The sequence below is a fragment of the Dama dama genome, chromosome 7 (genome assembly GCF_033118175.1).
Source record: "Dama dama isolate Ldn47 chromosome 7, ASM3311817v1, whole genome shotgun sequence".
NCBI classification, from domain to species: domain Eukaryota; kingdom Metazoa; phylum Chordata; class Mammalia; order Artiodactyla; family Cervidae; genus Dama; species Dama dama.
Window position 1 is genome coordinate 51,505,567 of NC_083687.1, and position 18,686 is coordinate 51,524,252.

General features: G+C 49.7%; 1 protein-coding gene across 3 annotated transcripts; it reads left to right on the top strand.

Moving 5' to 3' along the window:
* The first annotated feature begins 338 nt into the window (after nt 1-338).
* Nucleotides 339-17,152, top strand: ECI2 (enoyl-CoA delta isomerase 2). 3 transcript variants are annotated; one of them, XM_061147711.1, is made up of 11 exons: nt 351-456; nt 1,491-1,618; nt 3,640-3,793; nt 5,867-5,965; nt 6,180-6,368; nt 6,593-6,662; nt 9,936-10,038; nt 10,943-11,063; nt 14,791-14,880; nt 16,180-16,323; nt 16,894-17,152. In XM_061147711.1, exons 3-11 carry the CDS (start codon nt 3,686-3,688, stop codon nt 17,047-17,049), a joined length of 1,080 nt encoding a protein of 359 aa, XP_061003694.1. In that variant the 5' UTR covers nt 351-456; nt 1,491-1,618; nt 3,640-3,685; the 3' UTR covers nt 17,050-17,152. The 3 variants fall into 3 exon arrangements, with proteins under 3 accessions (XP_061003693.1, XP_061003694.1, XP_061003695.1); XM_061147710.1 differs by lacking the exon at nt 1,491-1,618 and having other exon boundaries at nt 339-456; XM_061147712.1 differs by lacking the exons at nt 351-456; nt 1,491-1,618 and adding an exon at nt 733-847.
* Nucleotides 17,153-18,686: the final 1,534 nt, after the last annotated feature.

Below are 18,686 nucleotides of genomic sequence, written 5' to 3' on the forward strand. Positions count from 1 at the left end.
GAAGAGCTGACTCATTTGAAAAGACCCTGATGCTGGGAGGGAATGAGGGCAGGAGGAGAAGGGGACGACAGAGGATGAGATGGCTGGATGGCATCACCGACTCAATGGACATGAGTTTGAGTGAAGTCCGGGAGTTGTTGATGGACAGGGAGGCCTGGCGTGCTGCAGTTCATGGGTTCGCAGAGCGTGTGACACGACTGAGCGACTGAAATGAACTGAACTACGTCGCGTCAAGCCCCGCCCCGTCCGGTTCCCGTCTCCGCCCCTGACCCCGCCCCCTGCCTCTACTTCTACCTATGGCGTCAGGCTCCGCCCCCGGCCCCGCCCCCGGCCCTCCCTTCTGCCAATGGCATCAGGCCTGGCGCCCTACGGGCCGTCCCGCCCTTGTCCTTGGGCGGCCATGGCGGGGTTGGCAGGCCGGCTCGCCAGGCGCTGGTGCTCCGGACTTCTCCGCAGGTACGTACTGACTCGGGCCCAGGGCCGCCCTTGGACGCCGCGTCCTTGCGGGAGCGCGCTGCCTGTCTCCGCCTCCTGCCGCAGCGGGATGCGTGGGCTGGCCGGGGAGCGTGACGTCAGGCGTCCGCCGAGCCAGGTCCCGCTGCGCGGGGCGGGTGGGGTACTGTGTGCGAGGGCTGCCGGATCCGGACCGCCGGAGGAGCGCCCAGCGGGTCCGGGGAGGGGGGGTGGTGACCCGGGTGCTTCGCGGAGGATGTCCTCCGGGTGACTCCTGGCGGAGGGCGAGGCGGGCCACGTGGGGCCGGCCCCGGGGCGCTTAGGCGACGGGGAGACCGCGGGACGCGCCGGCCGCCTTCGAGGAGAGAGACGTTCCCGGTTTCTGTATTAAACGGTAGTGCTTTGTAATTGTTTTTAAAACTCGATTTTAAAATAAATACGTTTGCATTGTATTTTGTGAAAAAAAAAAAAAAAAAGCACATTTCGGCCTTTATGGACATTTAAAATTTTCCATTCGTTTTCTACTTGAAACTTGCAGCTGCCAGATTCGTGTAGGATTCAGAGTTTTTCCTTTTTAGGGGGAAAACAATAAGTGGATTCAGTTATTTAATATAAAGCTTGTCCTTTAGTCGCTAAGTCTTTTGTGACCCAATGGATTATAGCCCTCCAGGCTCCTCTGTCTTTGGATTCTCCAGGCAAGAATACTGGAGTGGGTTGCCGTTTCCTCCTCCAGGGGATCTTCCCGACCCAGGGATCGAACCTGGGTCCCCCGCATTGCAGGCATATTCTTTACCACTGAGGCACCAGGGAAGCCTAATATAAAAGCAGAAGGCTAATTTTACTGAATGGCATTAGTTCAACGTTTGGACTCACTCTTTGAAAGTTACATTATCGCAGAGGAGGCGGTACATTTGTTATGTTTGGGCTTTATCTTGGGTGCTATTAACTATCACTCAGGGCCATTGCTGTAAACACCCGTGGTTGGTTTGTGACCTCACCGCTGTGCTGTGATGCTTTTCCCACCCCTCTGCTCATAGTGTGTGCTTAAAAAGGACTCAGCTGGCCACGCTTGCGGTCCCCACTCTTCTGCTGGCTCTTTAGACTCGTGGAGGTGAGGACTGAGCGTGTCTGCTCAGTGAGCGTCACAGCCTAGCATCCAGGCCAGGTAGGTTCCTCCGGGTAGGTCCTCCACCTCCCTTAAGAAAACAGCGCTATCTGCAACACCAACCAGTTTTCCTTCTGAAAATTTACCTTCTTTCTCCCCTCCTGTCATGTGTGTGTGTGCTGGGACACACGTGTTTGCTGAACAGAGAGTTAGGCATTGACCTGATAAAAGTTTATACTTTGTTAATCAGTGACTACATCATAGAGCAAAAGGCTCTTGTGCCCTTGGAGCAGAAGAGCAAGTTCCAGCAGCAGGAGCTGGCAGCAAAGTAAGGATTTATTGCAGGACACCAAGGGAGTGGGCGGAGAAGCCGCAGAAACCCCCTCAGGGGTTTTTTGCAGGGGAGAAGGGGGGAGAGCAGAGAAGCTGAAGTTACATTATCCTCTGGTGACAGTAATCATTGGATGTCTCTGGTTTATGACTCTCTGGCCAGGTGGTCTGTGGCTTGGAGGTCTGTGGGCTCATCCTGCTCTGGAGAAATAGCCTGAGTTTGCACGTTTCGGGGTCTGTTCAGAATGGCAGTTTTAGTACAAGAACGATAGCATCAGTAGCAGCAGTTTTAGTCATCTGACTGGTGGCGTAGTGCTCGATTCGCCCAGGATTGAGGTCAGAGGGGATAAAAAAGGGGATGGAATTGTGGGCAGAAGGACGACTCACGAAGTCACTAGGGAAACTAGGTTCTAGAGGGACGCAGGTTCAACTGCAGAGGCTGTTTCTGGATCTTGGGATGCTGAATTCTTCCTGTATACTTTACCCCTGTGGTCTCGGTATCCTTATTTTGTCTGTGGGGTGCATGTGCGCTCAGTCGTGTCCGACTCTTTGCGACCCTATTGATTGTGGCCCTCTAGGCTCCTCTGTCCATGGGATTCTCTGGGCAAGAATACTGGAGTGGGTTGCCATTATGCTCAGAGGTTGAGATTGTCTTGTCAGTGTTTTATTTGACATGGGTTCATGGCAGGAATTATAATCATTTCACAAGCCAGAAGTATACAGGATAGTGTCTCTTAATAAGCCAGGAGTTTTGACTTTGCCATCCAAGAGCTGGGCTTCCCTTGTGACTCAGCTGGTAAAAGAATCCGCCTACAATGCACAAGACCTGGGTTCCATCCCTGGGTTGTGAAGATCCCCTGGAGAAGGAAAGGCTGCCCACTCCGGTATTGTGGCCTGAAGAATTCCATGGACTGTACAAAAGGTCAGACACGACTGAGTGACTTTCAGTTTCCCAGAGACAATATCCAGCTGCCAGCCTCACAATAAAAGTCTCTCGATGCTGGAGTAGTTCGCTGGGGTGGCCAGAGAGGCGGATTCCGCGGTGCCCCCGTTTAGCTTTTACCACTACTGATGAGAGTCCCGTTCACCACGGCAGGAACTCGTGCCCCAAGGTCTTGGAGAGTTATTTAGATCAGCAGAGGGGAACTTTGCCCAGGCTGAAACTCTCAGATCATCCCCACAGACTCTGGGCATTTACAGTCTGAATGTCCCTTCCACATAGTTGCTTCACCAGTTTTTTGTTTTTAGCTGCACCAGGTCTTGGAGCATGTAGGATCTGGCGTCCTGAATAGGGATCAGACCGAGGCTCCCTCCATTGGGAGCGCAGTGTCTTAGCCAGGGGACCACCAGGGAGGTCCCTCATAAAACAACTATGCTTGTAAAAATAATGTTTTTTTGCTCTTTGCCATCATCAAGTGGGTTAAAACGACTTCAGTTGCGCAAGAGGCTTGGCAGCCCTCAGGGCCTGCCCCTGGCGCTCCTGCTTGTCACCTTCTCCCAGGCGTCTCATTTACTTCCTGCCTGTGGCAACATTTCTGGGCTCCTCCGCCTCTGGCTGCTTTTTTCTATGAGGGCCTTCCTTATGGAAGTTAGCTTCTGTCTGGATTTCTTATCTAGGGACCGGTTTGGAAACCACTAACCATTCACAGCCGGGTGGCTGGGGCAAGTGCAAGGAAAGTATTGCTGGAGAAACGTAGCGTTTTGGCGTGGAGGAGTTGGAAACGGTTAGGAACGCGTGTGCTGGTTTGCAGCCCCACGCAGGTCCCAGCCCTTGGGCTGCACGCGCGCAGCCCCGCCATGCGAACCAGCCAGAAGGACTTTAACAACGCAGTGAACCAGGTGAAGCTCCTGAAGGAGGATCCGGGCAATGAAGTGAAGCTGAAACTCTACGCACTCTACAAGCAGGTAAACGCCTCAGGTGTTTGGGAGAGAAACATCTTGAGCACGTGGGTCCTCAGATAGACATGCTGTCTGTTGCTCTGAAAAGGCAGCCTGAGTGCTTTTAGGGTGCGTTACTGCCTTTCCTCTAAAGAGTGTATGTGTGAGTTTATTAGATTAGATTTCAGAGTACTGTTAAGGCAAATAATCACTCCTTAGGATCACTCCGGAGTAAAAGAGATCTCAAAGATACAACCAAAACAACCACCAACAGTCAGCTGTCAGAGTGGCCTTGAGATAGTTGGGGAAATTTGAATAGGGATTGAGTATTAGATGGCACCTAGGAACTATTCTTAATAGCATCATGATTATATAAGAAAAAGTAATTTTTTTTTTTTAGGAGTGCATACTAAGTACATGGAGTGAAAAACGGTGTGGTGTTTGCCATTCCCTAAAAAAATTAAGCAAAATAGAAAAGAAAAGGATGGTTGAAGCAAATATAGCAAAAATGAGAGTTAATTGAATTTGGGAGCTGAATATTGGAGGTTCATTATAATATTCTACTCATATATATTTGAAAATTTTTATAAAAACTTTTCAAAACTTGAGTTTTCAGTTACAGTGTCTGAAAACTACCCAGAAAGTCAGACCCTCTGGGCTCCTGTGTCCTCTTTTTCTCTTCCTGTGATCCCTGTGAGCCCCTCTTCCTTTGATACTAGTGTGTATATTACAGAATTTAACCATGCCCCACAGGGGTCTGACCCTCGCCCTTGGGTTCTGGGAGGTAGTTTCTAAGCCCTTGAAATGCCAGGCGTGATAGACTGTCTTTGTTCACCTGGAGAGTCTAAGGATGGGATTTAGAGGGGACTGGCCACCCAGGTAGTGAGAGTGGGGTTGGGGGCAGAGGCTGCAGTTACTGAGACTAGCCCCAGGGAAAGCTCTGAACACCGAGGAGGCTGGGGTGAGCTTCCCTGGTGAGCGGGGCTGTGTGTGTGTGTCACACGTCGGTTCAGGGACTGGGCGAGTACACAGTCCTGACTCTGCAGTGGCCGGTGCAGGGGGTGGGCACACTCACCTCTCCCAGACTCCACCCGTGGCTCCTCCCTTGCTGATCTGCGTCCCTGTCCCCCCGCTCCCCGCCCCCTGCCGCTGCAATGACTGTAACCGAGAGGAGGAGAGTGTGTCCTGTGAGCCGTCCTCCAGGTCACTGCCCGGGTCAGAGAGCACTTCCAGGAGCCCCTGGGCTCACACCCGTGTGTCAGACGTGGGGGGCAGTCTTGGGGCCCGTGTTGCCTCTAGCATCCCCGATGGCTAACTCTTGAGAAATAAGTCTTTTTCTTTGGACCATCTTAGCCTCCTTTACTGTCTTTGTCTTTCAAAGCCTGTCTCTTCTCTTCTCTTTTATCTAGTTATATTATGAAAATCAAAGGCATGGTTATTAAATGGAGTTTTAAGTTGCCATTTCTGAAAAGAATAGTGCATATATATATATTTTTTAATCTCAAAACACTCACTGCACCTCCCCCCCGACAATGTCCTTCAGTTAAGTGTCCTAAGGGCCGGTGGCTCTGGTCCCCACCCCCCACCTCTCCCCCTGCCTCCCTCCAGGTGCAGCTCTTGCTCACTTACCGGACGCCCACCACCACAGATCTGGGAGGACTTGGTGGGGGTTGGTACCTCTGAATGAGCTTTCAGGATATACCGTGTTTTCTAAATGTTTGTTGGCTAGTTACCTTTGAAGATTGTTTGCTTGAACCATCATTATATAAACCTAACGAATGATTCGTTTTTTGAAAGCATTTCCCCAAACCCTGATCTTGCATTATGTTCGTACGTGGTAGTTATCACTTATTTTAGGGGCTGATAACCCATCATAGCCTATTTGGGCTCTCCAGTCTCTTTTCTCCTGTTTGTACATTTTTAGCAGCAGCATCAAAGAGAGAGCAAGGGAGAGGAAAGTTCAGGTCAGTCTCTGTACCTTGTGAAACTGCCTGGGAGGGGAAGGGACAGTCATGCCAGTGTGCATTTTATGGATCTCAGCTGTTCAAGGCTCCGGTTTGCATGTGCGTTTGACCAGTAACTGCCTCTCTCCTTTCATAGGCCACTGAAGGACCCTGTAACGTGCCCAAACCAGGTATGCTGGACTTTATCAATAAGACCAAATGGGATGCATGGAATGCTCTTGGCAGTCTGTCCAAGGTACATGGACTTCCCACCCTGCTTTTATTTCACTTGCTGTGCTCCTAAGGGAGGTGGGTGTTTCTCCCTATTGAGGCATTAAGATGAGCCTTCTGGGGATAGAGGCCCCTGTGTCCAGCCAAGACCTTCATCGCCATCAGGGGTACTGACCAGGACGGAGTGTCTCAAAATGCTTGCTCACCAACTGTGGGCTCAAATCACCGTCTCTCGTTAGGAAGCTGCCCAACGGAAGTACGTGGACTTGGTGTCCAGTCTGAGCGCCGCCTCCGAGTCCCCCAGCCCAAAGGCACCTGCAGCAGACAGGAAGCAACCGGAAGGCGACAGCCTGGTGGTGACCTCCGAAGACGGCATCACCACCATCAGGCTGAACCGTCCAACCAAAAAAAACGCTCTCACCACTCAGGTAACGCCGTCTGCCCCGGGAGTCCGTCCTGCTTTACTTGGCTTCCTCTGTTTCACTCAAAAACCGTAGCGTGTCAGCATCCTTTTGGGTTCTGTAAATACAGCCGAGGTAAGCGTTTGGCACTTTGACGAGAGCGGGCTTGCAGACCGACATGGAGAGGACCCTCTGGGTAGGGATGATCATTTTCAGTCTTCTCCTTTCCTCGTCTTCCCTCTTTCACGCAGATGTATCATGACATCATAGCTGCACTTCAGGCTGCAAGCAAGGATGAGTCAGCCATAACTGTTTTAACAGGTAAGACATTTCCTTGGATTTCTTAATTAAATCTCTGTTTGGGGGCGGGGGAGGATTTTCTCCTAGAAAAGGACTTGAGTAAATAAGCTCTATCATCTTTTCTAGTACTGAGATACCCTAATTCTTAAATACATAAACAATATGGTAAGACATAGGATTGATATCTCTATCATGTAAAAAGCAGGTACAATTTGGTAAGAAAAGTGCTAAACCTGTTAGATAAATTGGTGAGTAAAATGAATAGACAGTTTGTATGAGAAAGTCTTGGCATCAAAGAAACAAGCAAAATGCAACCAGATTAATAAGCACGAACACAAATAAAAATGATGAGATACCATTTTATATTAATGCTTATCTGAATTAGCAAAATCTCATACTATACCAAATTTTGACAAGGTTATGGTAGAATAAATGCCCCTTGCTGACAGCAACATAAATGACTTTAAAAAGTGTTAGTTACCTTTTAAAAACACGGCATTTGGCAATATGTAAAATGTTCACATACTGCGACACAGGAATCTCCCAAAACATTCTAAATACTCTAAATAACCATCATAAACCACATGACAGAACATCCTGTAGAGATGTATTGCAAAAGCATTAAAAAGTATAACTGTAGAGACTAACCATATAGAAAAATGTTTAAGAAATAAGACATTAGCAATTGTATCAGCACCGTGATAGTAATTGGAAAATACGGGCACTGGTGGGCCTGGGCTCAGGAGAACGTGGTGATTGAGCTTGGTAGGGGCTTTGCATGCGTGTAGCGGCGAGGGCTAAGGTTCTAGACTCAGATCAACTTGAGTTTAAATCCCAGCTTCACTTCTTACCACTTGTGGGTGAATTCTGCTTCCTAAATGGAGACAACAGTGTCTTCCTAACCCCGCAGAGCGGTCAAGATGGTGACATGAGGCAGTGAAGGGCAGGGCTCACAAAGGCACTTGGGAGGTGGGAGCTACTACTGTGTGTTGGCATGGCAGAAGCAGGGGTCATTTTATTTATATTCTTTTTTGGCTGCACCACGTGGCTGGTGGGATGTTAGTTCCCCAATCAGAGACTGAACTCCCGTCCTTGGTAGTGAAAGTACAGCGTCCTAACCACCAGACCACCAGGGAATTCCCAGGAGTGATTTTAATTTTCATTGAAATTTGTAAAATATATAATACTATATAGAGATATCAGAGCACTTTTAGTAAAAAAAAAAAAAAAAAGAGAGAGAGAGAGGTAAGGAGAAAGACACCTAACAGCTAATGAGAAAGGGTGAGGCGGAGACGACCCAAAGATGCTCTGGCATCCCACGTGTACGCCTAGGAGAAGGAAGACAACAGGAACAGTCCAGAGGCAGCATTGGCTGGGTACAGGAGAAGAATCGTTTCTGATTTTTCAGTTAACATTTTTTAAACTAAACGTACAATGCAGGCACATCATTTTTTAAAAATCCAAAGACTATGAAATGGCATATAACTAACTAAACTAAAAGCCCCAGTCCTATGTCCTAAAAAACCTCAGCTTTTCTTGAGCCTTCTAGAAACTGCCCGTGTGTGTGTGTGTGAGATTCTCCCCACCCCTCCTTTCATAAACAGAAAAGGAAGCACATAATACACACATACTGCACCCACCTCTCTCCCAACTGCGCGTCCTGAACATTTGTTCTCAGTCAGCACCTGCAGGATTGCAAAGTGTGAGAGTTTCAGGACTCCACAGTTTATCTCGTCATTCCTCTATCAGTGAACAGGTAGACTGTACTTAGTCTTTTGCTATTAAAATCATGCTGCAGGGAATATCCTCAGACATACATCTTTCAGCGAAGGTGCAAAGATATCCATGTTGTAGAAGTGAAACTGCGGAGTTTCATAATACCTGGTCATAACGGCTAACGTTTGTATCATACTTTCTGTTTGCCGAGCACTGGGCTAAGCATTTTAATCTGTTTGGTAGCTTTCTTAATTCTTAACTCTTCTAAGCTTTCTTGCAATAACCCTATGAGATTAGGCCCCATTATTACTAGTATTCTACAAGTAAGAAAACCGAAAGATTAAGTACTGATAAATAGTGCTTATTCTCTGGGCTTCCCAGGTGGCGCTAAGGTAAAGAATCTGCCTGCCAATGCAGGAGACATAAGAGATGTGGGTTTGACCCCTGGGTTAGGAAGACCCCCTGGAGGAGGGCATGGCAGCCCACTGCAGTATTCCTGCCTGGAGACTCTCCGTAGACAGAGGAGCCTGGCGGGCTACAGTCCGAAAGGTCACAAAGAGTCCAACATGACTTAGCACACATGCTTGTTCTATAGTTTTCTATATATCCTTCACTTTTGGTTTCTTATTATTTTTATCTAAGCGTTGTAATAATAGGTCCTTCAGTTTTTAGAAAGGATTTTTGTTTGTTTTGCATTTCTGTTATCAATTCCTAGCTTATAATCAGAGATGATCAGTTTTTCTAATTTTTTTAAGAATCTGTTAAAATTTCATGTATCCTAGATTTATATTAAAATCTCTACCTTGAAGATTAAGAAGCAGAAAATGGCCAATTTTTTTTATACCATCCAGAAACACTTAAAAAGTAACTTTAGGGACATCCCTGGTGGTCCAGTCCCTGCTCCCAATGCAAGGGACACAGACGTGATCCCTGGTCGGGGAAACAGATCACATACGCCACTCGGCCTGGCCAAGTAGTAACAATAAATGTTTAAATTTTTTAAAAATGTTAAGAACTAAAAGTAAGTTCACTCTTGATTTTTAAGGTGTAGAGTTAGAATTATGTCGATTAGACTTGCCTTTCTAATTCATGTTATATAGATGCCCTGAATTCTGCTTTCCCTTCTAACTTATCTATCTTGGACTGAGCAGACCAAACTGAAGGCTCCTGTTATTTTCTGATGGTGCCTCTCTCGGCCCATCGAGCGCCGGGCGACCCGCCCCAGAGCCTTCCCGGGCGCTGTCAGCTCCGGAGAACACCCCCCAGCCTGTTTCCGCGCCCCCACCCCCGTCAGCTGTTCAGGTCTCACTGCAGTTGTCCCCGCCTCGGCAGAGCCCCTCCCCGAGCCCCCAGATGAGACTAGAGCCCCCTCTGCCGGCTCTCCCGTCCTGGTGTCCCTTCCTGTCCCAGCCGCGTTGCCTGCGTTTGTCAGCGTATCTTTAATGCAGCGTCCGGCCGCCCCAGTCCGGCCGCGAGGGCAGGCACCCCCGCGGGCTCACGGCTTGCCGAGCCTGGTGCCCAGGAGGTGCCCGGGAGCGGCGGGTGTGTGAGTGGTGCGCCCGTGGCTTGTGTTCGCAGGCAGCGGGAACTACTACTGCAGCGGGAACGACCTGACCAACTTCACGCAGCTGCCCGCCGGTGGGCCGGAGGAGATGGCCAGGAGTGGGGAGGTCCTCCTGAGGTGAGCGGCCATCTGACCCGGGGGCTCGCCCCGTTCCTCAGGGGGTCTAAGGTTGCAGAAAACAGAAACACTTGTTCCCTGTGGTCGGCTGTGACTTCCGACAAGCCTACTTGTCAGGCCGCCGTCTGGAAGGGCATCTGGTTCCTCGCGGAGACTCCCGTTCCCCTGAGCGCTCCTCACAGGAGCCGACTCGAGGGCCATCAGCCAGCTCCCGGCGCGGTCTCAGTTCTCCCGCGTCCAGGCAGAGTCGGTCACGACTTAGCAACAGCACCACCACCGCCGCATTGAGGCAGAGGAGCCCAGCACCGTCTCCCGGGCTGGGGGAGGCCTTGCTGCCGGGACCGCTGCGCCCAGGGGACTGGAGACGGGCCCTGATGCCCAGCGCTCTGCCGTCCAGCCGCTTCTGCTGCCCAGAGCTCTGCCGCCCAGCCGCTTCTGATGCCCAGCGCTCTGCCGCCCAGCCGCTTCTGATGCCCAGTGCTCTGCCGCCCAACTGCTTCTGATGCCCAGCGCTCTGATGCCCAGCCACTTCTGATGCCCAGTGCTCTGCTGCCCAGCCGCTTCTGATGCCCAGCGCTCTGATGCCCAGCCACTTCTGATGCCCAGCGTGCTGGGACCTCGCAGCCCATGCTGACTCCGAGTTGGCCGCTGGCTCACGGCCCTGACCAAATGCCCAGGACGCAGGATCTGGACCGAGGCCGGCCCCCGGGCTCCTGCGGGCACCCTTCCTGTGCCCTGCAGACGGGGCCCGGGTAAATCAGGAGCCGCAGGCCGGGGAGGCGCCCAGAGGTGGACACGTCCCCAGCCCGCCCAGAGCAGCACGTTCCGGACCCCGATCCTGCTTGTACCTCGGTGACGCTGCTTGGGAACAGCTCAACACACTTGTCTGTTTCCGTGTCTGCAGGGATTTCGTCGACTGTTTAATAGATTTCCCGAAGCCTCTGGTGGCCGTGGTCAATGGGCCGGCCGTGGGGATCTCCGTCACCATCCTCGGGCTGTTTGACGTCGTGTACGCGACCGACAGGGTAAGTCCCCTTGCAGAAACGAGTGATGTCAGGCTGGTGAAAACGCGCCCCTCTAAATGCTGCTTTGTCGTTGCTGGTAGTAAGCAGAGGGTGTGCGGTCGGGGGTAGAAGGGATGAAAGTTACATTTTTCCCAAAGAATTAGTCTGCCGTGACACGTTTGATTCTCCCTTCACTGTTAACCTGAATCTTCCTAAAGACCAGTGTGGTCATGAACATTGTCCCAGTCCTTTTGGTTCTATTTATTCTCATCATGTGACACAAGAGTTATTCAACTTTGCTCTAAAATAGTCAGAAGACCTTCAGACTTGCAAGCAGGGGTAAAAAAAAAAGAGCAGCTTTGAAGGTTATGCAGGTGAGTTATTTGATCATTTTTTTCAGTGTGAATGAACCGTGGAATCTAGAAATCTAGACTAAGAAGGACTTTCAGGCGCTATCTGCTTTCACTCCCTGCTTAGCAGATAAGAAACCAAAGCTCAGAGAAGTTACTGCCTCATGCTTACCATTGAATTATATAGATTTTCACTTCAGTTCCTACTATAGTAGTGATGTATGTTGTAGCAGAAAATAAAAATTTGGAAACTATGGAAAAGTACAAGGAGAAGAATAAATTTAAAAATCTTTCCTTGGGACTTCCCTACTGGTCCAGTGGCTAAGACCCCACGCTCCCAGCGCCGGGGGCCCGGGTCCAGCCCCTGGTCAGGGAACTGGACCCCCAGTGCCAACCAGGAGTGTGCATGCCACAGTGCCAGGCCTGCGTGCCACCACGAAACCTGCTGTGGCCAGATAGATAGATGCTAAATATTTTTAAAAAATAAAATCACTCCTCTCCCCACTCAGAGATAAGCAGTGCTAACATTTGGGTTATTTAGCTTACCTAATTTAACCAGTCCCTGACACTGGGAACCCTAGCATGTCTAGTTTTTTTTTCCTTAGAAAAAAAAATGTGATAAGCATTTATCTTAGCACCTTGACCCTAGAACTTTTCCTGTAGAACTAATCACCACCTCTTAGGGTTATCAGAGTCTTAGAGTGACTCTTGCTTTTGTGGCAGTGAAATTTGCCGATGTACACACATCCTCGCGGGGAACACTTGGTTTTTACCGCTGAAGAGATTCCTGGTTTTGTTGGAGGTACTTTCTCCAGGAACAGGGCATTTACAAGGGTCCTTTACTCCCTGCTCCATCTTTGACCGGATTCCTTTTAATCCAATTGGGCATATTGTCAAATCTAATACTTATTAATAATTTGTCCATAAAAATAGCAAGTGCAATTATAGACGCTTGGCTATCTAACCTTTGTAGGTGGGACTTTCTGCTCAAAGGCAGAAATTCAGTCTTCAGTCCCATTCTGTGTGTTCAATGACCCCTCAGTTGACCTGCTTTGAGCAGGGTCAGAGCAGAGGCTCCTGACCTCTGCGGTCTCATAACCACATAGTGTCCTATTTGCATCTTACTGTCCCACTAGATTCCAAATGATTGTCTTGGGCATCATCTTTTTAAAGATTCCTAGGACTCCGTCTTATGATAAACTTAAACTAAAATTGAAATCAGAGGGAAATGTGTGTGTGTTGTATATGCTGACAGATTGGGCCCACAGTTAAGATATTTGACAAATAGTGACCACTGCTGAGATCACCCAACTGAATTAAACCAAGGTTCAATTTCAAATCAGAGAAAGGTACAGAAGAAAGAAGCTGTTGAGAGGAATTCCTTTTATAGGATCTACTCATTCCTGGCTTCCTGAATGTATACCATATTAAATGTGGGTTAACGTTTAACCCACATGACCAGTTATTCTTTGCTATGGGCAGTAGGTCACGCCTGCCCATCAGTGTCTCCATCAGCAAACAGCACACTGCCCCTTTGAGCTCATAGAAAGGTGGAGGTCCCAACAGTAGCAGGTCACTGAGTGCTCAGCACAGAGGAGACGCTGCTGACGCCCGTCACAGGTAGTCAGTGAGCGCCCGCAGTAACGGCCCCGGGAGGCAGGGGCGGTCATCCCCGTTTCACAGATGAGAAAAGCCCGGCACAGAGGTCAAGAAGCTCCGGGGCCGCCAGGCAGCCTGATGCCAGCATCTGACCGTCTCCACCTCTGTCGCTCTTATTTCTGAGAGTCAGCTCAGTGTTGCTTATGATAATGTGTATGAGCAGGTTAAATGCCGCCTGTCTGCAGCTTTCCACGCACCTGTCTGTGGCGCTTAGCAAGCTTGGCTCCTTGTTTTCTGGTTATGTTCCTTCCTTCTCAGCACGTTTTCTCCAAAAAGCTTTCTTTTGGGGGCAAAAGAGAAGGCAGGTGACTTTAATAACTGTTTACTTTATACTTTTATTAGTTTGATTTGTATGTGTCACACATCATATGTTTTTATCTTCTAACAACATTCATTGAAAAAAAAACTCAACCATATCTTGATTATGGAAAATGAGGTCTAAATATGCTGTTTACAGAATTGTCAACTATAAATTAATTTCCTAAGACCTTTTCATTCATCAAGAAACACAATATTTCTGACATCTAGGAAAACACGGAAAACACAGTTATTGTAGTCGAATAACTGACTGACTGTGTAGTCTAAATAACCAATATTAAAGTAGTTTCGGTATTTAAAGCCAATCAAAAACCTCTGGGGCAAAATCAAGACAGTTGAGAAAACAATAGAGGCTAACCTTGCCAGTATAGTTTTAAAAATGAATCAATAAAGTGATGGATCAACAGCATAATATAGAGACGCAAGGTGGAGAGGAATAATATAGCTCACAGAAAAGAAAGTATAAATGGCTCTTAAAAATATGAGAAAGACACTGTTAAGAAAAGGACTCGAAAACGGACCATGTAAAGAACTCCTACAGCTCGATAATAAAAAGATAACCAAGCCAGCTTAAAAATAGTGGACAAAGTATTGCAAGTTACTTCACCAAAGAAGGCATTAAATAGCTGATAAACACATGAAAAGATGCTCAGCGTCATTAATCGTTGTTGTTTAGGTGCTCGCTCATGTCTGATTCTTTGCAACCCCATGGACTGTAGCCCGCCAGGCTCCTCTGTCCATGGGATTTCCCAGGCAAGAACACTGCAGTGGGTTGCCACTTCCTTCTCCAGGGGGGTCTTCCCAACCCAGGGATTGAGCTTTTGTCTCTTACGTCTCCTGCAGACAGCTTCTTTACCACTACGGGCAATAGAATATTCTATATCTTGATTTTGGTAGTGGCTACATAACTGTATACATTTGTTTAAAACTCATCAAACTGTGTATGTTCAGAGAGTCAGTTTGTGTGTATATGGGCACACTTTGAAGATATTGTGGGTCTATTTCAGGACCACCGGGATAAAGCAAATATCACAATAAAGTGAGTCACAGGAATTTTTTGATTTCCCAGTGCTTTGAGAAGTGATGTTTACAGTGTAGTCTGTTGGGTGTGCAAATAGCATTATGTCTAAAAAACCATGAGCTGTTTTAAAAACATTTTAATTTAAAAATAGCACTATTGGGAAAATGGCACGGATAGACCTGCTTGATACAGAGGTGCCACAAACCTTCAATTTATTTTTTAAAAAAAGAAAAAAGCGGTGTCTGAAGCACAGGAAAGCAAAGCCAGTGGAGTGAGGTCTGCTGTGTAAGATGATAAAGTGCTTCAGTTCAGTATTGTAAGGAGGACATAAACAGAGAGTGGTGTTTGTGAAATCACATGTGAAAAGATGATTTTCTTTTCTCATTTTCTCTCTAAAAAGGCAACCTTTCACACCCCGTTCAGTCACCTGGGCCAGAGTCCGGAAGGCTGTTCCTCTTACACTTTTCCCAAGATAATGGGCTCAAGCAAGGTGGGTCTCGGAAGCCTTAAAAACAAACGTTAATAAGCCTCTCCATTCCAAAAGCCGCCCTGCACGCCCTCTTCTTTCCCTCGTAATAGGGCCGACACAGAGAAGCACGTGGTCTGCTGTGCAGAGCCCAGAGGGTCACGATCGGGGCCGACCGAGGGGAGGGGCTGGCGTGGAGGGGCCGGCGCTCAGGCTGCCCTCCGCAGACCGCGGGTACCGCTGAGTCAGGTGCCCCTGCGCCTCTCCAGCCTTCCCTCCAGCCTGCTCCACGGGGCAGGGTGGGCACCCAGGGGCCGGGTGGCCGCTCCGGTCTGTCCCTGCGGCGGTGGAAACCTCGGTGCCCACCGTGTGTGTGCAGGACCCCGAGGGGAGCGCGGCGGGACGGGCGCCGGGGCGGGGGGCTTGGCAGACCCCCGAGATCTGAGAGGGGAGCGGAATGAATGGAGCCTCTGCCTGTTGTCGGATTTCCATGGGGAAAATGTGGGTTTTTTAAATCTTTTTTTTTTTTCTGGCCATGCAGCACGGCTTGCGGGATCTCAGTTTCCCTAGCAGGGATTGAACCTGGGACATGACAGAGAAAGCCTAGAATCCTAACCACTAGGCCACTGAAGAATTCCCCTTTTAAATCTCTTTCTTCTGTCGCATTCCCTGAAGGGTTACACAGATCTGAACTTTGAAAAGTCGGGCAGACCCAACTCACAGGCTTCGAGCGTTTGGCTGTGGAACAGTCTATGAAGAACAATGGCACACGGAGAGATAGATGCCCACTCAGTGACCCCGGTTTTCTTAGAGCCTGAACGTTAGTCTTCATCACTTTCCTCCAGTTAATTAGAGCTCATCTGAGTCCCTGGGCAGGTCAGAGCTTGACTACTGTGTGAATATCCAGGGAAGGGACTTTTGACCGTTGCTGTTTCTAAAAGTTGGTTGTCATTCTCTATGACCATGAGTTTTCATTTGCTGCTGCTGTTGTTGTTTTTTTATAATTGTTAATCGTGTACAAAACAAGAAATCATAGCTGCCGTTTGTCGCAGACCCAGTACCTGGCATTTCTGCTCCGGGTCCCGGCTCTTAGCTCCCCACACACAGAAGCAGCAGCCTCCACAAGCCTGCTCGAAAGCCTGACGGTCCCAGCACACAGCCTGCACACCGCTGCCTGGGGGCCACCAGTTTCTCCCCTGATGAGAAATACTGGCGGTCTCAGAGACCGAAGGACATGTCCGCGTGTCTGCCGAGAGCAGCTCACTCTGAGTCACTGAGACTTTCTTCACTGCGGTCACGTCCTAACCTTGCTTTTCATTCCAGGCGGCAGAGATGCTCCTTTTTGGGAAGAAGTTAACAGCCCAGGAAGCGTGTGCCCAAGGACTCGTTACCGAAGTTTTTCCTGATGGCACTTTTCAGAAAGAAGTTTGGGCCAGGCTGAAAGCATATTCAAAGCTCCCCCCAAATGTTAGTATTCAGGCTTTTTGTTTGTTTGTTTGTTTGTTTTTTTACTTGCAAGAACTGTTTGCCTTAAATAGGCAATTAAAAAAAAAAAGACACATTCGCTTGCTCTGAGCACATGTAAATCTGACATTAAAAGAAACCATAATAACACGAGAAGTACGAAACTTACCAGATGGCTGTTCCACTTCTGGGCTGTGGAGACAGAAGGGCAGATCCTCCTGGCCGTGACCGAGGAGGCTGATCGGCCGCCTCTGCTGGGACTTCTGGCCTGGAGCCCAGGTGAGCAGGCAGACAGGTGAGCTTCGCGCTTGTGCTTCTTCATGCGCCCGCTGGTGAGTGACTGCCTCATGTCCTCGCTGCTCAGAACGCAGCCCTGGAGCCAGAAGTGTGTGGCCACACGCCGCGCCCACACCTGCCACGGTGACCTGTGCACACACGAACGTTCGAGAAGGCCTGTCTTACCTTATAAGGTGTCACAGGATCAGAGCAACGAGCCACACAGCGTCAGAATTCTAGAATGATCCCAACTCCTCAGAATCCCTCTTCAGCCAGCTGTTGGTTTTGATTTTTCAGGCCATGAGAATTTCCAAGCAGATCATCAGAAACCGGGAGAAAGAAAAGTTGCACGCGGTCAACGCGGAAGAAAGCAGCGTCCTGAGGGAGAGGTGGCTGTCGGACGAGTGCATGAATGCCGTCGCGAGCTTCCTGTCCAGGAAGGCGAAGCTCTGATGCCGGCGCGGCCTCGCCGGCGCCTCCGGGGAAGCGTCGTCCCGCGGCTCCGGCTGTCGGCCCCCGCGCCCAATAAAGCTCGCCTTCCTTTGGCGCTCAGATACCCGCGCTGTGATTTATTGTGCTGGGGCCTTGGTGAAGGACAACGATGTCAGACGCGCCTGGGGAGCTTCCGCTGGCTCTTGGTCGGGGGCAGCCTCAGCTCCCTCGACATGAACGGCTGCTGCCAGGTGCACTGGAACATGCTCCCCGGCGCCCTGCTCTGGAACGCGTTCACCGCGTTGCAGGCCGAGACCATGTCTCTGAAAACCACCACGGCGCTCTGCCGCCCGCAGAGGGTCACCGACTCGATCGGCCCGAACGCCGACAGCCTCTGCGTGACCGAGGCCAGGTCTTCGGTGGGTCGCATGTTCTTTTTCAGCCACCTGGCAGGGGGAGTGGGCAGAAAGGATCAGGACGATCAGAGGGTCAGTTAGAATCCTAGTTTCATTCCGCCCCTATCATCTGCCCAAAAGACGTGGAGAATTAGGCCGTTTCCCAGGAACACAATATCCCCTATCAGTGGTTATTTCCTCATGTACTGTCCCGTCTTCATTCTCATTTAAGATGGTCCCTTATAAAAAGCACATCTGAAAGCTTACTGTCCTTGTAACCGAATAAAAACACAACTTACAGGATACAGTAAAATCAGTGCTGAGTGGGAAAATGTACAGCTGTCCGTGCTTACGTGAAAAAGCAGGGATCTGGCGGACTAGGATTAGAGGCAAGGCTCTGCCACTCACGGTTGTATCCTGGGTCCCGGCGTGTTGGGGCAGGCCGCTGCCTCCTGACTTGGCTGCAGCATTAAAGCCCTGCAGCTCAGTGACTGGGTCCCCAGAATCCTACTCCAGCCCTGCTCATTCTCCACTCCCTGACCTGGGATGCGATGGCCCACGGGGATCCCACACGCCTGCTCCGTCTCTGAGCGCTCCCGCAGACTCTGGGTGCAGCGGGGGGTGAAAAGGCAGCTTATGGGTTTTATGCAGAGCAGCACTTGTTTTCACACTCACCACATAGGCCAGGGATAAGTTCAAGTCATTTTTTAGCTAAGCCATCAGGGGCTCGTGGTCATCCTGTAACATCTCTTAAGCAGGCCTGCCTGGGGCAAGGCTCTCCGCCTACCTGACAACTATGGTTGACATTGGGGGCTCCTTTGTGTTCTTACTCCAAAAGCGGCACTTCTTCCACCCCTGATTGGCATTGTTGTTTTGTTTTCTTCTCCACAGGGGCATACTGCTTGGTTTGGGGGTCAGATTAATCTCTCTTGGAAATTGATGTCTTTCCAAGATCCTTTCTAAGCCAGAGAATTCAGAATTCTCACCTGGTAATAGAATAAATTAGTGTTACTCGCTCAGCCGTCTCCAACTCTGCAACCCCCCTGGACTGTAGCCAGCCCGGCTCCTCCGCCCACGGCCGCCTTCGGGCAAGAATGCTGGAGTGGGCTGCCCTTCCCTTCTCCAACAGGCGGACTCTTCACCACGTGAGCCCCCAGGGAAGCCCTGGTGCAGGAGCATTAGTGTAACCCGGTGTTCCTTCCCATCTCTGCTTGGGAAGAGGAGCGTGGCATTGACTTGAGAACGGCTATTCGTGCCACTTAG

Coding starts and splice junctions, on each gene's coding strand:
- ECI2 (XM_061147710.1), top strand. CDS start 347: ATGGCATCAGGCCTGGCGCCCTACGGGCCGTCCCGCCCTTGTCCTTGG. Junction 6,663..9,935: donor AGCCATAACTGTTTTAACAG/GTAAGACATTTC, acceptor TTGTGTTCGCAG/GCAGCGGGAACTACTACTGC. Junction 11,064..14,790: donor TCGTGTACGCGACCGACAGG/GTAAGTCCCCTT, acceptor CTCTCTAAAAAG/GCAACCTTTCACACCCCGTT.